The following is a 24347-nucleotide window of genomic DNA, read 5'->3' on the forward strand; positions in this document are numbered from 1 at the left end:
AGCAAGAAATACTCCGAGGCAGGTGGGAGAGAACATGTGTGAGCAGAGGTTGTGAGGTGTAGATGGGTACCAAGTTGGGAGGAGAGAGAAGAGGGGGAAGAGGACACTCAACAAGACACATGAAAAATACTTTGCACACTAATAATAACACTAAAGGAAAAACTAGACAGCTATTTGAATTTTAGTTCTTTACCCAAATTGTGGGAGTTCATTCACACAGACTAATTACTATATTGTTTTATAAAAACATGAAACATAAAACTAGAATTAGAACTATGTGAAACCTTATCTTGAGAGGTTTCACTATTATCTCTTCCACTCTCTTCTATTTTAAATTTACTTTCATTTTTATTTATGTGTCTTTGTACACACATGTGGGTGTAGGTGTACATCAAGGCCAAGAGAGGTTGATGGAGCCTCTGGAGTTGGAGTTATAGGTGATTTGGGCATTGAGACTAGACTCTAGTCCTCTGAACTCTTTACCACTGGGATTATCTCTCTATCCACTACACTTCTTTCCACAGTCAACTAGCTTTATACCTACAGTGAACCAGCTTCAGGTCTACATTCAGCCAGCTTTAGGTCTACAGGCAACCAGCTTCAGGCCTACAGTCAATCAGTTTCAGGCCTACAGTCAACCAGCTTCAGGCCTACAGTCAACCAGCTTCAGGCCTATAGTCAACCAGCTTCAGGCCTACAGTCAACCAGCTTTAGGCCTACAGTCACCAACCAGCTTCAGGCCTACAGTCAACTAGCTTCAGGCTTACAGTCACCAACTAGCTTCAGTCTACAGTCAACCAGCTTCAGGCTTACAGTCACCAACCAGCTTCAGGCCTACAGTCAACCAGCTTGTCTTCTTCCTGTTTGTTGTTATTCTTGTTGTTCTGTTTTATTTATTTCATAAGCAAGAACAAGTGTAAATATGCATACTTTAATTTCAACATTTTATTGACCCAGAAGATAGCATAACACAAACAGAATGCTTGTGAACCAGTATACCAGGAAATCACTATTACTTTATACAGACCTTTTTTTGGTCCCGATGACTATAGAGTGTTCTCTGTGCACTCTAGGATTTTCAACTAGACTTCCAGGAGCCTGACACTTAGTATGCTTCCAATGGTTGACTACAAGCAATACTACTATGACTGTTCATACATCCACTAGTCTTCCATGAGCCTGATATTTAATCTGCTTCCAGTGGTTGGCTATGTTAATACCCCCATGGATGTTTGTACACCCACTTGTCTCCCTGACCCAAGGATTTTCTTTCCATCTTGTTCTGCTTTGTCCAAGCTTCAGATTTTTCCTTGGTCCAGTATATTTACTCTATATTTGCAACCTGACTGTTAGTCAGATAGTGGCCACCCTAGCTAACACATTAGCTGATACAGAGTGACAGTACCATGTTCATACCACCTTCATGTTACTTAATAACAGCTCCCAAACTCAAGGCAGTTATACCAAAGAGAAACCAAAAATATTTTGGAGAGAAGGGGAAAATTTATTATTTGAAGGAAATTGGAAGGAGGCAGGAGGCAGGAGGCAGGAGGCAGGAGGCAGGAGGCAGGGGCAGGGGCAGGGGCAGGGGGCAGGGGGCAGGGGCAGGGGGCAGGGGGGCAGGGGGCAGGAGGCAGGAGGCAGGGGGGCAGGGGGCAGGGGGCAGGGGGGAGGGCAGGAGGCAGGGGGCAGGGGGCAGGGGCAGGGGGCAGGAGGAGGCAGGAGGCAGGAGGCAGGAGGCAGGAGGCAGGAGGCAGGAGGCAGGAGGCAGGAAATTGCTAAGATCCTTGACAAGATCCCTTGTCTCTGAAATCATGATGGGAGAAGAACAAATTTGTACTGGTTTTACTGTTACACTGAGATTCTAAGTTAGAGCCACAGTGTGTGTGGTAGTTGTTTAGATGAAAAGGCATCGAATGATAAGGTCCTGGATTACTGTAGTGTTGGGCATCCATTGAGTCTCAGAACTCAACCCCATGAATGAAGCAGACTAGGGCACACTGCTTTGAATTTGTGTGTTCTTTGCTTAAATTTCTAGAAACAGTCATAAGATGAGTGTCAATGATTATAAGTAATTATGATCCAGCCTCTCACATGTTCTGCAAAGGTTATACCATTTAGTTGCGACAGAAAGGTATATATATATATGAATATCTCTCTCTATCTCTCTATCTCTCTATCTCTCTATATCTATCTATCTATCTATCTATCTATCTATCTATCTATCTATCTATCTATCTATCTATCTATCTATCTATTTTTCCCTTTCCTACAGCCTTGCCTAGGGAGATGATGTGCTAGTCTATGGGATTTCTGTAATTTTTTGCTATTGAAGACCAGCCATAATCGATGGTGGTCTGATAGGATGCATGGGATTATTTCAATCTTCTTGTATCTGTTGAGGCCTCTTTTGTGACCGATTATATGGTCAATTTTTAAAGATGGTAGCATGAGGTACTGATAAGAAGGCATATTCTTTTGTTTTAGGGTGGACTTTCTATAAATATGTGTTAAATAAATTTGGTTTATAACTTCTGTTAGTTTCACTGTGTCTCTGGTCAGTTTCTGTTTCCATGATCTGTCCATTGATGAGAGTGGTGTGTTGATGTCTCCCACTATTACTGTGTAAGGTGCAATGTGTGTTTTGAGCTTTAGTAAAGTTTCTTTTATGAATGTGGGTGCCCCTGCATTTAGAGCATAGATATTCAGAATTGAGAGTTCATCTTGGTGGATTTTTCCTTTGATTAGTGTGAAGTGTCCTTCCTCATCTTTCTTGAAAACTTTTGGTTGAAAGTAGATTTTATTCGATATAGAATGGCTCCCCCGGCTTGTTTCTTGGGACCATTTGCTTGGAAAAAATTTTCCCAGTCTTTTACTTTGAGGAAGTGTTTGTCTTTGTTACTGAGGTACATTTCCTCTATGCAGCTAAGTGCTGGGTCCTGTTTACATATCTAGTCAGTTAGTCTATGTCTTTTTATTGGGGAATTGAGTCTATTGGTATTAAGAGATATTAAGGAAAAGTGATCGTTGCTTCCTGTTATTTTTGTTATTAGAGGTGGAATTATGTTTGTGTGGCCATCTTCTTTTGTGTTAGTTGAAATTAGGTTACTTTTTTGCTTTTTATAGGGTGTAGTTTCCCTCCTTGTGTTTGAGTTTTCTATCTATTGTCATTTGTAGGGCTGGATTTGTGGAAAGATATTGTGTAAATTTGATTTTTGTCATGGACTATCTTGGTTTCTCCATCTATGGTAATTGAGAGTTTTGCTGGATATAGTAGCCTGGCATTTGTATTCTCTTAGGGTCTATATGACATCTGCCCAGGATCGTCTGGCTTTCATAGTCTCTGGTGTGAAGTGTGGTGTAATTCTGATAGATCTGCCTTTATTTGTTATGTGGCCTTTTTCCCTTACTGCTTTTAATATTCTTTCTTTGTTTTGTATATTTGTGTGTTGTGACTATTATGTCAGGGAATGGATTTCTTTTCTGGTCCAATTTATTTTGAGTTCTGTAGGCTTCTTGTATGCTTATGGGCATCTGTTTCTTTATGTTAAGGAAGTTTTCTTCTATAATTTTGTTGAAGATACTGACCCTTTAAGTTTGGAATCTTCACTCTTTTCTATACCTGTTATCCTCAGGTCTTATCTTCTCATTGTGTCCTGGGTTTTCTGGGTATTTTGGGTTAGGATATTTTTGTGTTTTGCATTTTCTTTGACTGTTTTATCAATGTTTTCTATGGTATCTTCTGCTCCTGAGATACTCTCTTTTATCTCTTGTATTCTGTTGGTGATGTTTGCATCTATGACTCTTGATCTCTTTCCTAGGCTTTCTATCTCCAGGGTTGTGTGTTTCCCTTTGTGATTTCTTCATTGTTTCTATTTCAATTTTTAGATCCTAGATGGTTTTGTTCATTCCTTCACCTGTTTGGTTGCTTTTTCCTGTAATTCTTTAAGGGATTTTTGTTTCCTTTTAAGGGCTTCTACCTGTTTACCTGTGTTCTCCTGTGTTTTTTTTTAATGGAGTTTTTTATGTCCTTCTTAAAGTCCTCTATCATCATCATGTGATGTTATTTTCAATCCACATCTTGCTTTCCTAGTGTGTTGTGGTATCTAGACTTATTGTAGTGGGAGGACTGGGTTCTAATGATGCCAAGTGGCCTTGGTTTCTGTTGCTTATGTCCTTGCATTTGCCTCTTGCTATCTTGTTATCTCTGGTGTTAGCTGGTCTTGCTGTCTCTGACAGTGGCTTGGCCCTCACATAAGTCTGTGTGTTAGCATTCCTGGGAAACCAGCTCTCTCCCAGTAGGATCTGGATACTGAGAGTTGGGACACAGGATCAGCTCAGGGTGCAAGCAGAAACCTAATGAATCTTGTCCCAGACTGCTCCACAATTGCGCTTACACAGGCTGCAGTACAACTAAACCAACAATGGCTAGCTGTGAAGGGGAAGTCCAAGAATCTAGTAGTTGCACAGTACCGAGAGGGTAGGTGTTTTAGCTGGTCTTTATAAGCCAGAATCCTGAAGATGTAAACTCTAATAGATGTGCTGACAAGTAAATAAGTGCCCAAACCTCATTTCGTATTCTTGAGAGTCATTTGTCTCATGTGATGTAAAAGGTTATACCTTTCTGCATGGTGTCTTCACTTTAGCTAGACCTGCTTTTGCTTCTCCCAGGACTCTATAAGAGTGCTTGCACTGCTGTTGGTACTACAGCCCCTCCACTTGTCATCTACCCTTGAGCACTGTGAAGTCAGCAGTCCAACTCACCTTAAAATACCTCCTCAGGACACACACCCTTAAGCTAAGAATGTATCTCTGCTGGCAGAGCATTTGCCCTGTGTGCAGGAATCCCTGAGTTTGATCTCATCACCAGTGAGCATAGTGGCGCTCGCCTGTAATTCTAGCACTGGGGAGGTGGATAGAGGAGAATCAGAAGTTAGAGATCATCCTCAGCTACATAGTGAGTTGAGGCTGGCATGGGCCATGGTACCCTATTTCAAATAGGAAAAGCCTAAGCAAGCCCATCATTCTGCCAGTTTATATATTGTTCATTTAAGTACTGAGGTTGGAATATGGAGCTTCGCATAAACTAGGCAAGCTTTCTACTCCTGAGCCACATCTAGTAACCTGTCTTTCCTTCTGTCTGTCTGTCTGTCTGTCTGTCTGTCCATCACCCTCCAACCTTCAGTTAGTCTACTTCAGCTAATGAATAACTTCAAATGCTTTCATTGAATTTAAGATTTGGATTGTCAATGGCTTCTCCTAGACTTTCTATGTTTATTTTTTATTTCCTGCAAGATTTGTGTGTTTTGGGGTGGAAAATCCATGGCAGACCATCTTGCCACTTGTCATCAAATGGAGCCCCATGCTGAGGGCAGCTCATCCTCTTCTGTGTGGACAACCAAGACAAGCTCACAGTCTCCTCACCAGTCTGCCTCTCTGGAAAACTCTTTTACTTCAAGGCAGGAGGCTCCCTGTCTAAATATTTCTTATGCACAAGTTTGTCTACTTGTTTGAAATTTAAATTATGGGAATTTATTTTTTTTAGTAGTTGTTTAAAATGTTTAAAAGTTTATGTGTTTCTGCAGACTACATTCCTTTCAAAGAACAAAAAATAATGGATTTCTATTATGCCCTTTGGAACCAAAATACAAACACTGTATTTTTATTAATGAGATAAGAGAGTTAAGATTTTATACAACTGGATTTAAATCCATTATTAAGTCAATGGATAAATAGGTATAGACCTCAAATCTTAGGTTACACCTATTACTACGTTCATTAAATTAAAATGTGAAGGATATATCAAAACATCAAATTAGAATCTCAAACAAGCAGGTTTGCCTTTGTGAAAATGCCAACTGAAGATACTTGTTATAAAGACAAAACATGTGACATCAACTATTCTTAGGATAAGATAGGAATGTTATTTGTTTACAGCAACATAAAAAAATAGAACCCTCACTCCATAACAATAAAAACACCAGGCTCCATCCCTAGACTATCAAATTCAGTGTTTTCCTCCAGACAAAGCAAATACTTTTGGTTATGGGTTAGTTTTTTGTCTCCTTTATGAAAATATTTCTTGAGCTGACAAGGCCTAGCTCCTCCCTGGAGCTGGCTGAGAGTCTTGTCAACCTGAAACTGGGTTTTCTTTTATTAGTCATAAAACACAGACATTAATCTATAGTGATCTAAATATCGGAAAAGGAATACAAAAGTCTCAAAACATCCCCTGCATCCACAACAACTGTTTATGACATAACACAGATAAAAATGTCTCAGATGTCTGCGTTCACTTGTCCTTAATTCCTCCAGAGATCGTCTAGACCCCTTCGAAAAAAGAATCTGCATTGCTAAAATGGAATAAAGTGAAGTGCTCTCCAAAGAATGACGTTTTGTTTCAAGAATAATTTTGGGCAGATCCTGCTAAGTTATTCATATCTTTTAAAGTTCCCATTCTTACATTCTTAAAACTATAAAATGCAACCAACCATGTTTTTAATAATTTTTTCAGTTCTAATATTCTATAAAAATTATTTTTATTGTATGATTTCTTTCCTCTTCTTGGATTGTATACAAAATTTCGAGAAAACATTGACTCTGAATCTCTACATCTCATAAGCCAATAATCTGTTTGAAATTGAGAAACTCTCAAAATCAACCCAGTAAATATTTATTCATATTTAAAAATTTGTTTTGTTTTGTTTTTGTTGTTGATGTTTTACTTAAAATGAAGTTATGCCCTGATAAACCCATTCCAAATGGAACATAATCTTAAGAGGAAAATTCATTTAATACTCTTGGCCTACCAAACATCATGGCATAGCGTAGAATCTAGGACTTACATGCTCTCTCATATATTCTCAGACCCATTAGGCTACACTTGAGCAAGCACCTCTAACACAAGAATATTTTTTAAGAGAACATTGATTATCTCATATAATATATTGAAGAATTGCTGGCCCCACAGCACACTGAATGGTACTGGTTGTTGACTGGAGCGTGTAATCTACTGGCAGATGAGGTTTGATGCTGCCCAGCGACATGAGGAAATTCTGTATGCATATTACCAATGCAGAAAAAGTTCCCAATTTAAAGCCCTATGATCATTGTCACGCCACGGTAGAAGGTAGAGTCAGAACAGTGTAAGCCAAGCCATCATAAATGAGGAACATTTGCATATCAACCATGTATGCTTTATGATCCTGGGCTGCTTCTTTTCTTGTGGGAGCAGATGATGTAAGTCAGAGAGCTTATTTTTAAGCAAGCCCTTTAGTGTCAGTCAGAAAGATATGCACATACCAAATGTTAGACCAATGTTATAGCAGCCTACACATGAAAAGGAGGAGGGAGGATGGGTTCATTTGACTGGAGAGATCACAAGGGCTCAGAAATGAGGTCATGGTCAAGATCATCCAAGTCAATTCAGGAACACACAAGATCTAACATATAGTAATTTTGTAAATGAAGAGAAATGCTAGAATTTAGGATGTGAAATCTGAGCATTTTGAATGTTCTCGTCACCTTGGCCAGTGATCCTGCTGTACTTGAATCTCCCTTCCAGGCACAACCTTATTCCAGGGTTCCTGCCATGTCACCTTTGAATTTCCAGTGCCATGGTGAGTGCCTAGCATGCAGCATATAGCTAAAGTCGCCTAAGTGAAGGAATGAGTCAGACATCCAAATAGCATTTTATAAAGTGAATTAGACTGATCTATCAGTTCAGTAGACTCTCTGGACTTTGAGTACCCGATTGGCCTGTGTCTGCTGCAGAATTCATTGCCCACTTGTTACACCTTGCTGTTGAACTTAAATCTGGTTCTACCTACCAGTCCCATGCTCCTAGAAATAAGACACATATTCCAAATATATTTACAAATATCTTGGCAATCTAGCTAGGCTCTTCTCTGACTAAGATCATAATTTAGAATAACCCATTTATTTTAACCTGCATTCTGCAATATGGCTGCTTACCTGTGCTCCAGTACCATCATCTGTCTCCTCACATCTTCCCAGGTTGATCTCCCAGCACTGGGCTCTATCCCAGAATTCTTTCTCCTCCCATATGTCCCATCTTCTATTTCCTGTCTAAGGTATAGGTTTCTTAATTGACAGGTGATGTATCTATCCATACATAAGATATTCTTTCTATACCTTGGTCTCCTTTTTAGCTGTTTCTGCAGGAAAAGGTGGATACCGAATCTCCCAGGGGCGTTGTTGCCTTGAGATTGTTTTTATCTGTTGTGTAGTGTCTTTGAGGCAAGATATAGGATATTTATACAGTGGGAGGTGAAACATTTCATCCTGTGGGGAAGTCATTAAGCTCAGAAAGTAAATATCTCAAAATAGGTTCAGAAAGTCCCTGAAACCCTTTAGATTCACGTCTAGGCCCATGTCAAGCATATGGGTATATATGTATATGTATATGTATATATTGATATATGTACATATACATGCATACACATGTATATATATGTATATGTACATACACACACACACACACATATATATATGTCATTGAAACTGACTAGATTCACTAGCTTCCCCTCTCTCTATGTGTGTGTGTGTTTCTATACATATATATACATACATATATACATATATATGTATATGCAATAAAGACTGATGACAAATACTCTCAGACAAACCTAGCTGCCTAGAAGAGACTCAGAAGAGCTGAGAGGCTTGGAGAGGAGACTCTTCAACCTGTTGAGCTGCCTGCAGGTTGTTCTGGGGTGGACTGATGCTGCTGCTGTCTTTGAAACATTTCTGCTCTTGTAAGTAATCCCTGGCCTATACCTCCATAAGTAACCCCAATAAACTCATTGGTTCACTAAGCTACCTGGGTGGTATGTGTGTTTGGCCTGTTGTCAATTCCTTATTTGGTCTGAATAGGTGTTTGTTCACTCTCCAAAGAATAATATCATGCAATACCATATCTCTTTTAAGATGATATCTGAATCTGAGAGAATTCTCAAAGTACATTGTTTTCAGGGTGTTTTTGAAGATATGGAAGTATAACCTATTTTTAAATTGTCTATGTTTAACCTAGTGGATTTCTACTGTCTTCACCGAACATAGCTAAAAGTGTTTAAGGTCTGCCCCACCCCACAGCACACACAAGCATTCACACTCCTGTGATTCATAGAGATGCAGGCACACAATGGTGAAGATGCAAAAAAATCTACTTGGGGTAGGGTGACTGAGTGGGAAATAGATCTTGAAATGGACAAAAAGTTGAATCAAGACCATCACAACATTTATCATTGCTGCCAGAAAGATTGTTGATAACATCCTAAGAAAGACTTTAATTTTATATAGCTCCAAAAACAGAATATAACAAAATACATAATTAAAATATCCATAACAAAAGTACAAAAATATGTTGTCAACATTTTAGTTTTAGGTGTTTTATTACCTGTGTTTAAATTAAATTCCCAGATATTTATAATTTTACCCTTAAATCTCACCTGTCACCTCTGTCTAAAGTTTTACTCTATTATTTCATTGTATTTTGTCTCCACAATCCATAGTAGATGATAATGAAAGAATGGTACTCAAGTTTCTTAAGCCTCAGATAAACTACAGCTCATGCATAGTGTTTAAGAATTAATGAAATCACAGAAAAAGTTGAGTAAGAACTGTAAGAGCTAGAGGGGTTTAGGACACTGTGGTCTAGAGAATCAGCTCAGTAGGGCTCATAGGGGCCCTTTTGGGACTCCTAACAATGAGAGATGGGTGCTTCTGACTCTTTTGCCTGCTTTTTTTTTTTTTTTTACTGTGTTGCCTTGCCAAGCCTTGACATGAGGGTTTGTGCCCAGTCTGATTGACTCTTCTTATATCATGTTGGGTTGATATTCCTGAGAGACCTGCTCTTTTCTGAAGGGAAATGAAGGAGTGGATCTGGGGGAGAGAGGTAGTGTGAGGGGAGGATGGGAGGAGTGGAGAGAAAGGAAACTGTGATCAGGATGTATTGTATGAGAGGGTCATTAATTAATTAGTTAGTTAGTTAATTAATAAGGTCTGGTAGGTAAGGCCAATGAAAGCTCTTCTTTTTTGTAGCATAATCTGGCACTTTGCAAGTGTTCTGCAGAATGACTGTAGTGGCCCCACTAAACAGCTATGTCTTAGAGGGACCAAAGGCCTCCACAGAACCCCCGTCCCCAAGAGAAATTACTCCTTGACCCTTTGTGCCAGCTGGGATTTTCCTCCACAGATGCTGTATTCTTTCTTCTTTATGTTGCCTAGGCTTACATAGAAGTGCAGTCTCGGAATTTTATGGTCTCCCCATTTTACAGTTCTCATCCATCCATCTCCATGTTGTCATGGGCTATAAACCAACACCACCTATTCCTTTACCAGTGGTGTGAAAGGAAGGAATTGGGAACTAGAGAGGATGTATGCTTTTCTTTGTGTAACGGGAATCTTGACTTCACCATCACCATATGGCAAAATATTGTCTTAGGATTCACTTTTAACAAAAGGAGATATCTCTATCTTTCTACTTGCTCACTTTTGTGTTCCACACATCAAGTGAGTTAGAGCCCACAGGCATTTCTTTGTTTGCTTTTGTTTGACACCTAATGAAGAAGTTCAAGAGTGTCCAGCACCTTCAGACATTATTGCTGAAAAGTACCCCCATTGACTACACTAACAACCACAGGGGAGGACGCCACCATCTTTTCTTAAGTTTGACACTATTGCCTCACTAGCATTTTTTCACTGTGATGTTGTCTGTACTTGTGGTAGTGAGGGAGACATTGGTAATTACATCAATGACAAGACTCCTTGCTGAAACAATGGCAACATTAGGATGTACAACAAGGGACACAGCTATTTAAAGTTTGGAAATAACAAAGGAACATAACATACCCACAGTGCATCCCACACATCCTTTCTCACAAGGCATGCATTCTTCATACTCAGAATCCTGGAATTCACCTGTCCAGTAAGAAGAATGGAAAACACAGCTCAGACCCAGGGTGAAGGCATGTTCATTGCTATGAAGTCATGCTGCTGTGGAATTTATGTTTAAGTGACTCACAGAACAATCAGGAAACTCAAAACCATCTTGAAGGGTGTCATAAAACTTAAAATCCTACATTGATTTAACAGACTATAGCACTCAAGTGAGTAGAGATACAAGAGGTTTGGACTCTATTCTCTAACTAATCTTTTGTTGCTTGTTTTCTTGTTTGCTTGCTTGCTTTATTTTGCTCTGTGAGACAGGATATTGCTATGTAGCTCTGGCTGACCTGGAACTCACTGCGTAGCATACAGGGGCTTTGAGCTCAGTGCTTTCTTTTCCTGAGTACTGAGATTGCAGCCATGAGCTACCATGAACCATGATTGGCCATCTAACTAATTTTAAAGACAAGCCAGTAGATTAGACTTATTAAATAAATCAGTTCTGTGTCTGGGAAAATGGAATTAGATATGTAAGTGAACAAACTCTATATCTGACCTACTAAACACATTTAAATATATATGTATATGTATATATATATATGTATGTGTGTGTATGTGTATGTGTGTGTATAAATATACATTACTGTCTCTATAAATGGGAAGGAGAGATAGAAGGAGTGTTTAATTTAAAATAACTTGCAACTATTTTTAGCCATAATCCTTATGTAGAGGAGTGCTTACACATAAGAGAGCAAACATAGTCAATGATGCCTAAATTATCATCTTTCAATATAACAAAGGAATTGAACAGTGACAACCACATACAATTCACAGAGCATTCAAACCTTTTAAGCATGTTTAGGTCAACTGATTGCCCTTGCTTCTCATGGCAATTTTCTTGGCATTATGCCATCCCCTTTATGAATAAAGCCCCCAAGGCAGGGAGAAATTAGATTAATTTTGCCTAGGGTCTAATACCTAGCAATGAAGAAGGAGAAAACTGTTGACAAAGACTTTGAGATTTGGACCTCAGTTTTTCTGTTCTTTGGAGAAGTTCAAGGGAAGTGTAGAGTTGGGGAAGAGCTCCACTTGCCTACTGAGCTATTCAGAGTCGTTCTTAGTGTAAGGATAATACCATGATAATTGAAGTAAGGTAGTCACAGCCTCCTTGAGGCCCAGAGATATACTCTCTCATCCCACTTGGTGCTCAGCAGGGCCCCAGAGAAGCCTCACCTTGTCGGCACTCCAGCTTCTGACAGGTGTGGTTGGTGGGCACAATGACGTAGCCACTCATGCATCTACTGCAGACGTGTGGGTTGTAGCAAAGCTCACAGTTGTCTGGGCAGGGCAGGCAGGCATGTCCCTTGGCAGGATAATGGCCCACAGGGCAATTCTCTAGACACTCCCCTTTGTACAGGAAGTACTCCTGGCCATGCTTGTCTGATCAGTTAGAGAGGCATGAGAAAGAGGAAATGCAAAAACAGTCATGGAACCCATATAAAGTAAGATGTTTTATTAAAAAGAGAAACAACTGAGTGCTTTTGTTCCTAGGGGACCAAGAGCATCAGAATGGATTTAATAAAAAGTGCAACATCTATATCCTTATTGCTGAAAAGTTTCCTTGCAGGAAATCATTTTACACTATTTTATATATTTGAGTGAACAACTTCTATTTGAGATGTCATTGTAAAGCCACAAACCATACTCTGTGGGTAGCTATGATTCAAAATGTGTTTAACTTTCCCAAGGGCTCCTTTTGGTAAAGGTAGAACCATTCAGACTTGGGGGTTACAGAGCTGCCAGAAGAAAAAGCATGTACTTGGGGCAGATACACTTGACAAAAGTGTAATCTCGCAATGATTTGGAATCATTATTAAAATCACATGCTTGTGCTGACTAATGTCTGGGATTTTTGCAAAGCTACTAATTGTTCTAAGAACAGCCTTATTGACACCCTAAATCAAGCACACCTCTGCAACTCCCCCACATCATCCCTAAGGGTTTTTTATTTCTGTCAACACTAGGCTCTATGAGAGAAGAACCAGCAATTTCCCAGCATGACAGAACATGGGGATTTATTCCCGGAGAGAATAGAAAAATCTAATCAGTTCGAAAAAGATCAGGACCAGTTACAGAGGATTATAAACACACATACATATTTTATAAAAAACAACACCAAGATTAATACTACTTGTCTACCTAGGAGCCTCTTATTCCCGGCTTTGGGGAGTTACAATGCTCAGTGTGCTCTGGGTAAGTATCTACACTTTCTGCTGAGAATCAGATTTCCCATATGGCCCGGCCTCTGAAGAACAGCTGATCAGTGTTGCTTAGAATAACCTGAGTCTAGTGTTCGCTCAGCATGTGAGCCACCACATGGCTATCCAAGACATTGACCTTCAGGCTTCAGGGACACTGAGTGTATGGAAAAAGACCGTGTTACTGCTTTGTTGGAAGGACAAAAACGGAAAGTCAGTTTAATGTTGGATCCGGTGAGCTTGCTGATGCGCTGTTGTGGAGTTTCTTGAAGTGAAGCATTCAGCTTCAGCATAGTAACCGGAAGGCACAGGCTGGCCTCCTGTGTTAGTCTGAGCTTCTATTGTGTAGAAAACAGGTTAAATAAGGGCTTGGTAAACAATTACTCTCTCCAGGAAACCTCTGCTCCTTATATGTAGAAATGATCTGTGGCAGCATTTTGACTGCTCATTTGGTTTTTATCTGGTTGTTTCTCCTTGTTCAGTATGTGGGGACAAACATTATTCTGTAAATGCCTTGACAGCATGTCGGTTTTTTTTATTGCAGTGACAGAAATAGCGGACACTTAAGGGGACAGAGGACTTGCTTGGCTCTCACTTTCAAAGGTGTCAGTGCATCAGGGTAGGGAGGGTGTGGTGGGATAGAAAGAGAAGCTCCCTTCCTGGAAGCCACACTGTAGAGAAAAATTCCAGTATGATGGCTTTCTCACCCCTCCCTCTCTGCCACTCCCTCTGGACCCCAGTTTATGGGAGGGTAGATTAAGGGTCCTAGTTGCCTTTAAATCAATCCTTCCTAGAAATGCTTTGACAGAAACATCCGGATTTCCTTTACTAATCTACTAGGCATTTCGCAACCAGGTTAAGTCTGAAACGGGTTAGCTGTAACATGCTTCAGTTTATTGTATGCTCCATTGCATCTACTAGTAACTTGTACAAAGGAGGGATGCATTTAATATTTAAGATGATAGATTAGACGGAGTTCTTCAAGTAGAACATATGGAAAAACTGTCCAAGTCCTTCTCACACGGCTCGGTATAAGTAGTAGCAAGATGCTTACACTATCTGACATCTGCTTAGAATCTAAACTTTCTTCTAATTTTGTGACGTGTGTTGAGATGTACAGCGTTTTACGGGAAAGTGAGTCCAAATGTCCATTTGATCATTCTATTATTTTTAAACAAATAAAAAGAGGCTTAAAGAAGTGATGTGACTATTTAAGTATCCTCTAGTTAGTAAGAAAACGGGGGGGGGGTGTCAGCATGTGGCTCAGTTGTGGCTTAGTTGCTTAGCATATGTAAGGCCTTAGGTTTGAACCCCAGTACTGCATAAAACCAGGCATAGTGGTGCATGCCTATGATCCCAGTGTTTGGGAGGTAGGGGTAGGAAGATCAAAAGTTTAAGGTTATCCTCAGCTACATAGTGAGTTTGAGGCCAGCTTAGGATACAGGAGATCTTGTCAAAATAAATAGTTAATAAATGTATCAAGGAGGATGGGACAGTTGTGCATCTCCTTAGAGCTAGTCTTGAGGGCCTTCTTCCTGAACAAGGCACTCTCTCCCTACCTGCTGTGTGTTCAGTCTCTGTGATAGATGCTGTCTCATGTTCAGACCACATCAGGGACCCGCAGGGTTGAAACCATTCCCTGCTCTTCTGGTGTTGGTCATATTCTTTATGGACAAGTCAGATATTCAGAGTGTGGGCAAAGTATATAAAGGGGGAATAAGCAGAGGCCCAGTTTCTGTATTCCTGCCAATCCAATATATTGTCCATTTTTATTTTTCTTGGTTTTACTGTAGGCAATAATAAGGACAAATAAGGCTCTCACTAGACAAATGGTATAAATATGATGGGTGAGAACTGTCTTCTTGGTCAGTGGGACAACAGGGCGCAGTAGAGATTGCAGAGAAATGTAGAGTAGTCTGTTTGAGACTTCAGCCTGAAAAATCTGTGGGGAAGATGTGTCCAGTGTAGCAACTCCAACCAGCTTTTCATCAGTGACCAGTAGTCCACATTTTTTTCTTTAAAAGTACACAAAATTTAAATTTGCCTCACATTCCAACTCTACTATAGAGGCAAAATAATGTGACTGTATTTCATATGAAGTCAAAATAGGACAGGTCTATGAAACGGGACTGGAGCAGTGACAAGGGTTAAATTGCAGAGGAACTTGAAGGGTGTGGCCTACACCCCCTACCCACCCCAATGGTGGATACCCTGAGAGTAACTCAGACTGGACCCAAAAGGTCACATCTGTCTTGAGTGAATTGATTACGTTACCATCAAAATGCCATAGCTGAGCTCTAAGACCTCACATAACCTTTAATGCATTATTAGTTTAAGGGACCATATGTGTCTTGCTTAACTCCCTAGCTTTTCAGGTGTACCACAACAAAGCTTGGCTTTACTGTGCATGTCATGCCTGACAACACACTTAATACTCTTTCCTTTGGCTTCCCTGAGAAGACCTCTTTTCTCTTCGCTCATCTCCTTAGGGGCAGTGAGTCAACGTGTGTGATGATGTGAACAGGGTTTTTGTGTCCTGGCAGCAAAAGAGCCTGCAGGTTGTACTGGTGCCGTAGTGAACAGCTGTCTGCTCTAAACCTCAGCCCTTTTGCAGGTTTCTGAGCCAAAACAAATGCTGGTTTGTGAGAGAACAGAGTGGGATGCGGAAGGAGCCAGCAGCAACTGTCCTCACCTGCTCTACAGGACGTGCAGTTGGACGGCCCACTTCCTTGGCATCCGTGGCAAGTGTGGTGGCATGGATGGCATTGCTTCTTGAGTTCGAACTTCCAAGGGGGACAGTTCATAACACAGCGACCATCATCGAAGACCCTGGAGGAAAAGCAGGCTGTTAGAATTCATCGGGATGACTTCTGAAGGGCCAAGCGTCAGAAAATGTGGTGCGCATGTTTCACTCTACAGATTTGCTCCCATTGTTCCAGAAACAAAAGTGATGCCTGGGGCAGATCAGCTCAGAGCCTGGGAGATATTAGTCACATTCCCATCCTTGGCCTATGGATCCAAAAGCAGGCTTACCAGAAACTGGCTTGGGATATGATCCCAAAATCTGCTCCCGACTGGTGCCCACCCAGATTAAGGTCATACTGAAGGTTCCACCAAGTTCGGTCAATATTAGATGTAGTCTCTGACTTTCAAGGTACTAAATGGGCTGCTGAATCCTGAGGCCTTGGAGGAAACTTTCTTTAGTTATCAACATGCCCACATTTGACAAGGGGCGTGCCATATCTAAGTGCACTGGAAGCATATAATGAAGCACTATTTTGAAGGTTAGATGCTATTCAGAAAATTGCCTTACGCATATTACAAGCATATGAACTCAGATTTTTTATTTGCTCAGACATGGAGTCTCATGACCTCTGTTTCTTAGTCGTGCTCACAAAATACCCTTGAAGACCTGAAACAACAGTCAGAAAATAGCCTCCTAAAACCTTTGGCTTTATATGTGTGCAATTTATATCATGGTGTCACTGCTAATATTTTTGTGTTTGGGCTTCATCATTCTCTGCAGAGTAATCATAAGAGCAGATGGGATTAAGTCAACCGAATCCAAGCACTCTACTTAGAAAACCACAAAATGTTGATGAAATAAATGTAGGAATCAGATAGGTAATGTGAACAGATGAAGAGGGCCAGGGTCCCACCTCCAGATGCTCTAACTCAGTTGAGCTCAGGAAAAGGATTGGAAAATTGCATTTCTGACGATTTTTCCAGTGGTGCTAACATTACTGATCCAGAGAGCACACATTTCAAAAACTTTTAATTATTTACTCATTAGTTAAAATTTTTCATGAACACGCAAGCAGTGATTGTCCATGTTACTGAAGCATGGTGTGGCATTTCAGCACAGGGCTTAGCCTCTGTTGATGATGTCCGGGTGTTTACCATTCCTACCTTCTTGTCATTTCTTTATGATTGGTGTCCTCAACACTCTCTAGATTGAATCTTCATAAAATCTACAATTGGAGATTGGTGGTCCCACTGTGCTGTGGGATGCCAGAACTTCTCCCTTATCTCTGTTGCCTAGTTTTTCTTGGTCTTCCTTCCCTCCCCACTCTTCCTTACCTTCAGTCTACCTTCAGTTTGACTAGCTTTACTCTCCTCATATGAGTGCAAGATTATGCAGTGTTTGTCTTTCTGAGTATGACTTACGTCACTTAACACAATATCCTTTGGTCCTTCCATTTTACTGCTAATGACAAGATTTCATTCCTCTTTATGGCTAAATATGAATAATATTCAATTGTGTATATATACCCCATATTTTAAATCAATTAATCTGTCATTTGGGTAGCCAGATTGACTATGTATCAGTCATTGTGAATGGGTCAGTAATTAACTCAGTACTTCTAATGTTTCTTTGGTATGCTAATGCCATTTCCTGTGGATCCTATAGAGAGCACACTTGGAGAGCCACTGCTCTGTGAACATCTGGATTGCTATGGAGTTTGTGAATTGAGTCTGTATAATGCAGATGATGTCAAACTGATGTCTTGTAGAATTTCCTTAGAAGAATATTTAGTCTTGTTGGTTATAAGGTTAACTGAGTAGAGACCAAATCCCTGAGGATTTACTACCAGTTCTAGGAGATGAGGGAATCATCAAAGAGAAGGAAAATTCCTTTGTTTGTACCACCTCTCACCAAATGGGTCATTATTCCTGGTGTGGGTCTGGCTTGTCTAAACCCCGCTGCTTACACATCTAGACCCAACCATTTGCTGGGGAGCTGGTTACAACAAACCCAGGATTGGAGGAGATTGGGGTGGGGCGGTAAAGCACCCTTTCTCATTGCTTTGTCATTTGCATCAGATTGGAAATAGAATGGGACTCATGTCTACAATTGAACATAAAAGGCCAGCTTACTCTTGGCTCCTAGATCCCTTAGGTTCTGCTCACCAGACTCAGAATCACTGGATGTAATAAACTTCTTGGTTTCCTGCAGACTGTGTCACAACTTTAAGGCAACACTCACACACATGGCTGTCCATGTCAAAGAAAGACATGAATCCTAACACAAGAGCTGAGCAAGACAGGGCTGTCCTGTGTGCGGATTGTTAGCTTGGTCTGATTAAAACCATCACAAGGGCTTTCCTCATAACTTCTGGGTGTTTTAGTGTTTTAATGGAATGAAACTTTATAAAAAGTCTTTTTGCCCTCTATTTTCATGGAAACAGATCACATAAAATGTTTAAGGTTGTATAAGAGCAAAGGCAACTTCCAGATGCTTTAATTTAGTTTAATTTACTTTATACTCCTTCGAGGCTGGGCTAGAAAGTAGGCTTCAGCACTTAGGACCATAGCATTTTAGAGCTGTGCATGTTGCATACAGAGGTAAGGGGCAGTTTCACATTTTAAGCTGTCTTTAAGGAGCCCTAAGGAGCCCTAAGGAGCCCCAACAACTGGAAATGCAAACAGAAACCATAGGATATGCTAAACTCTTTATGATTTCTAAACTTCTGGTTTTTACCAACGGTAGTGAATCAAACTTCTAATCTTAGCACTGGAGAAGTTGAGGCAGGTGAATTTCTATGAGTTTGAGAAAGACATGGTTTTCTCAGTGAGTTCCAGGCCAATCTAACCTAAAGAGTGGGACTCTGTCTTTATTTTATTGAGTTAGTTTTTTTCTGGTTTTTAGTAAAACAATTTCAGAGGTAAATTCTTACATTAAAAATTGTAGAAAAATTTAAACAGATATAAAAGTATATCTTGCACATATAAGTGAAAATTGTCCTCCACTTAATGTATGTATCACCCAGCTTCAACAGTTGTTAATACTTGGTCAGTATTATCTTCTTTTCATTAATTTACTTATTCAGCTTTGGACCAAACCTGAAAGTTAATGTTAAGGTTCTCACAGGTGAAGATTATCTTTCTTATCTAGGAACTTTATAAAAGAATGCTGTGCATTTAAAAAACAAACCCTCAGAGACCAGTTCTTTAGGTTATCTGTAATCCCTGTCCCTAGTTCAAATTCTTCTTCACTGTTTTCCATCTTGTCTTATTCTGGATGTGAGCCTACTAAAAATTCTATCTCAATGTCATTAACTATTCTTATTCATGAGGTAGAAACCTGATTGGCCTCTCACCAACTATCCTCATTCATGAGGTCGAAACCCCACTGACCTCTAGTGAGTTTTAAACTAGAAGAACCATCGTCAGGAATTCTAGGGTTGGGACAGGAGGGGCTAGGCTATCCCAGCCAAGCTAGCTTCCTCCTTTCATGGCTGAGCAAAGGCTGTGTCAGCTGCTGCTCTATCGTCTGGCAAATGTACACCTCTTCATGGGTCCAACTCTTGCTTTCAATGTCAGGGTGTTGAATTTCCCTCACTCTTGGTTGCTTTGAATGTGCTAGCCTCCCTTGACTATGACCTCAATGGCAGGGACAGTGTCCTAAAGGGCCTTTGGACTGTGTATTTATCTCAGAGTTAACTATAATGCAAGTATTTTTCACCTGCTTTGCATGGACTCCACTTACTATGGCTTAGATGTGCTCTACGAAATGTATGTGTTGGAAACTTGGTCTCCATGGTGATAATGTTGTGAAGTAGGGTTTAAGATGAAGGGAGTGGTCTTACCCAATACCTGGACTGATGATGTGATCATGAGAATAAGCCATAAAAGCAGGTCTGGCTTCCTTTTATTCTCTTACTGTCATTCTCCCTTGCCTTCCACCTTCTGCTGGGGAGTGACCCAGCACCAGGCCTTTACCAGGGCCCAGTGCCATGTACATAGATCTCCTAGTCCCTAGTAATATTCAGTCACAGCTATATTGTTTATAATTTATCCGGTCTCAAGTATTGTGTTATAGCAGCTCTAAATGAGCCAAGACACTGATCCAGGAAACACTTTGGAAAATACTTTGCCATTTTCTCAAGAACAAATAAGTCAACATCACCTTATTTCCAGATAACTCCTTCCTTTTTATCTTTCTAACTCCCTTCAGGGAAAATACCAGAAAAAATAAGAAGTCAACTAGTCTGTTGCCATGCTCCATTATCCTTTCTTGGATGTGTGTGTATACAGCTAACATCAAAGAAGAAAGATGTGGGGGAGGAAAGGATGCTCAGAGCAAAGAGAGGAAATTGTCCCTAGGAACAATATTTTCTTAGGAAGATACTCCTGCTCAAGATCTGTGTGTATGCACTCCTTTATTCAAAAGCTAATAGTATACTTCACAAACAAAACCTCCAAAATGTTCTAGTAGTGTTACCTTTCATTTTATGTCAATGGGCCTAGATTTCTTGTTGTTTCTCTTTTTGAAATAGGTTCTCCTCATGTATCCAGGACAGACTTCAAAACCTGCCTTCCCTTCACTGACATGGTTGCCCCTGTGCCTAGATGTTTTTAAAGTAGTCATTTATGGTGGTAGAATTGTTTTCTGACTTTCCATTTTTATTGTGCTAGGAATAATCATGGCTCTTCCCGTGTATATATACTGGATGATTATAATTGCCTCATTAGACAAGTGCTCAGAGATGTTCAAACATACAAGGCAATTTAATAATTCACAGTAATACAAATGGGAGTTAGAGGGAGAATAGCATTTAGTTTTGATAATGTCTTTATCTTAAATTACGCTTTGAAGTGTCTTTAAAGAAAATTCAGTATTTACAAGTTTAATTCTAGAAACACTTAGAAAATAGCCTCATGGATGCTTACAGGAAAAGTTATCAGCAATTCACCCAACCGTGAAACCTGCCCGATCCAATAATAACCAGCCTGGCAAAACGTGGGTGCTAGTGCAATAGTGGCATGGATGTTATAGGGCAATCACTTGCTTTCTGATTGGATTTAAGGCCTGCTACATTAAAGAAAATCGTACTTGGTACTGTAAGCGCATTTAAGAACTCAAGTCTAGAGAGGTTATAGGGCATTTGGAAACATACTATTTTAACTTTGCTAAATGGGCATGGCATGAAGCTGCCTTCTAAATACTGATCTTCATACCTGTAGACTACTTCAGCTCTCACTCGCTAGAGGAGCCTTTTTTAGATAACAGTTAATACAGAGACATCTGGTCAAAGTGCAGAGAATGAATGACTTGGCCCTAAATGGGACATCTAAATAATTACCCTCCAATGGTGTAGGGAATACAGTGGAGAAACAGAAAGAAATTGGGGATGATGGCCATGAATTGGTATCTTCTGGACATGAAGCCAATGCAATCATGAATTGATTACACCTGAAGTTATCTACAGTAGACCTGAAAAATATTAGACCTGTCAACATTTTGACATGGAAGAGGAAAGGGCTCATAAACTCTTCCCCTACCTATGGTACTACTGACAGTTAATGGTGACTAGAGGAAGGGTTATCGTTTTCTTCAGTAGTGTGGCCACTGATAAATTGTCCATGTTAAACTAAATGACCTCCCATTCTAGAAACACTTAGAAATATGATGCAACTTTATTTAAGCACAATACGTTTCACATGCACATGCAAATGTATATATATACACACACAAACACACACATGCACACACACACATGCATGCTCATCCATGTACATACATACACACAAGGACATAAAAATAAGATTTTTTGTGAGTAAGTGTTCAGTGGAAGAAAGAAGGGAAAAGAAAAAGTGAAATGGACTAAAGTTCATTATATACATGTATGAAACTTTCAAACAACACAAAATGATTTTAAAAAGCAATTTCATAATTGCTTAATGGCTGAATAATACTCCATTGTGTAAAAGCACCATATTTCATTATCCATTCATCAGTTGAAATCATGAAATCTTGGTTGATTTCATGGCGGCAATGAACATTGATGAGCTAGTATCACTGTAATATGATATAGAATCCTTTGGGTATATGCCCAAGAGTGTTATAGCTGGATCATGTGATTAATCTATTTCTAGCTTTTTGAGGAACATCCATACTGATTTTCATAATGACTGTTCAGTCTCACTAACAGTAAATAAATATTCTTTCCTCACATTCTTTGCCAGCATTTTTCATAATTTTTTCTTTTGATTTTAGCCATTTTGACTGAAGCAAATGATATTGTGCTGTGGATGAAACTGGAAACAATCATTTTGTGTAAAGTAATGCAGACTCATAAAGGTAAACATAATATGTTCTCTCTTATTTGTGGATATTAACTTTGACTTTTCAGATATGTTTATTTCATTTGGAATAATCATAGAGTTCTGGAAATTAGTAAGGGGCCATGATGGGGAGGTCCAAGGCAGGAGAGATAGAAATAAATGGTATATAGGCTCAAAGGGGATGAATGGAGCAGAAGTGGTTAAATTTGAGTAGGAAATAGGAGGACAGGGTAGAAAAGGGCATATGGGGGTGATAAATAATAACAACAATGACCTTTTGAAAAAAGTCATAAGGAAACACATGCACTGCTGTAGAAGATTGCTACTATATAAGTATAGCTATAGCTATAGGAATAGGTAAATTATACACATATAGGAAAAGAGTTGAAATGGAGTTATCTTATGACAGGATCCCAATGCACTTACTAGATACCACAGAGTAACAAATGAAAGACCTGGTGCCAGGAATGAGTTAACTCTTTTGGAGTTATTGGTCAGTGAAATCTCACAGACTTCTAAACAAAACAGGCTATTGTAAATTCTATTGGTTACTCTGAAGAATTGAATATTAAGAGCCTATTGCTGAAGGAAGATACGACATACTTAAGACATAAGACATGGAGAAATTTAGCTGGTACTCAATTGGATGCTTTACCCTTTCTGTTTAATGTTCATAGTGCTGTGAGGTGATATATATATATCATCTACCCTGACAGGATATACTCATTAATTCAATGTGGCATGAAGATTAATAGGAGTAACCAATCACTTTCTGATTGGATTTAAGTCCAGAACAATAACATGAAACTTATTCGTGGACCTATTATCAGGCCAAGAACCTATGGTTAGACAGGTCATAGGAACTAGAAAAGAAGCTAACATTAATATTCCGTTGAAAGGACAGTGCATTAAGCCAATTCCTAATGACATCATCATACTCATAGACTAATTCATTTCCTGACTCTCATCAGAAAAGTTTCTATATGCAGTAGATTGTGATTAAGACAGATATCCACAACTAGGAAGGTACGGAGAATAAGAGAATGCAGAATGCTCAGCTACATATGGGTCATCTATATCATAGCCACTCCTACCAAGGCTCAGTATTCATCACAGAGGAGAGGATATAAAGACTCTAAAGAGCCAGAGGTGGTGGATAAACATAAGCAAACAGTGTCCCTCATAAATAACAGTGAAGATATAAACTCAAAGTGATTGTAATGACACTCGCAAGCCACAGTGAAAGCAGAAGTATGATAATATCCTTCATATGGCTAATAAGATATGAGCTTGGAGTGATGATGACAGCATGCATAAGCCCCAGTACAAGCTGAAGTTAAGACAAACATCTCATCAAGGACAGGGAGGTCAACATGAAGTCTCCCCTCGAGTCAAGGAGCTATTGGCAACTGGTAGGTGCTGGGAGAGAAAGTAATTTTTCCTTAAGAATGTTTCCTCTAGTAAGCTAGCCAAGCTCCAGCAGAAGGCCACACATCCAAGATACATGTACAACACAAATTTGACTCTATGGGTAGAAAAATAAGTCAGAAAGTTGAGGGGTGAATCAGGGAGGAGTTGAGGAGAGTGAATAGGATAAAAGTACATTGTATGAAATTCTAAAAGAAATATTTTGTAAAAAGAAACAAATACTTTTAAAAGGGAGATAAATGTATTAATACCTGAAAAGCAGGCTATTGAATCTTTAAATTTATCAGTCAAGAAAGATAAAACAAACAAACAAGTCAAAGGAAAGGTTACAAATAAAACCAAAAAAATGAGAACTAGATTCTGGAAATATTTTTTGTGAATAATATTATCAGGGTAATTGGTGAGAGCAAAATATGGACAATATAGCATAGTAATCAGTGGATCATAGGATATTTTCCTAATTAAAAAAAGAAAGCATTCTCATGGTTAGCATTAGGAACCCTTGAGACGTCTATTTTTTCCTTGTCCTTCACTACCTCCGTCTTTCCTTTTAGTCGTTGTGCTGTATTTCTTGCCTTCTACTTCTGAGGGATTCTGACAATCAAACCCACAGTCTTGATGACACACAAGGCAAGCAAATGTTTATAAAACTGTTACTCTATGCTTATCACTGTGGAAAATAAA

The 24347-nt window shown here is 39.6% G+C and overlaps 1 protein-coding gene across 1 annotated transcript in view; it reads right to left on the reverse strand.

The window, feature by feature from the left end:
- The window catches only part of Pcsk5 (proprotein convertase subtilisin/kexin type 5), a 409124-nt gene that overhangs the window by 74971 nt on the left and 309806 nt on the right, over positions 1-24347 (reverse strand). The window contains exons 22-24 of the mRNA XM_032891692.1: positions 15859-15995; positions 12142-12348; positions 10873-10941 (exon numbers count right to left, since the gene is read on the reverse strand). Of these exons, the coding sequence (XP_032747583.1) occupies positions 10873-10941; positions 12142-12348; positions 15859-15995 (413 nt within the window). The remainder of the gene's footprint in view (positions 1-10872; positions 10942-12141; positions 12349-15858; positions 15996-24347) is intronic.

Source organism: Rattus rattus, chromosome 2, assembly GCF_011064425.1.
Source record: "Rattus rattus isolate New Zealand chromosome 2, Rrattus_CSIRO_v1, whole genome shotgun sequence".
Taxonomy (NCBI): domain Eukaryota; kingdom Metazoa; phylum Chordata; class Mammalia; order Rodentia; family Muridae; genus Rattus; species Rattus rattus.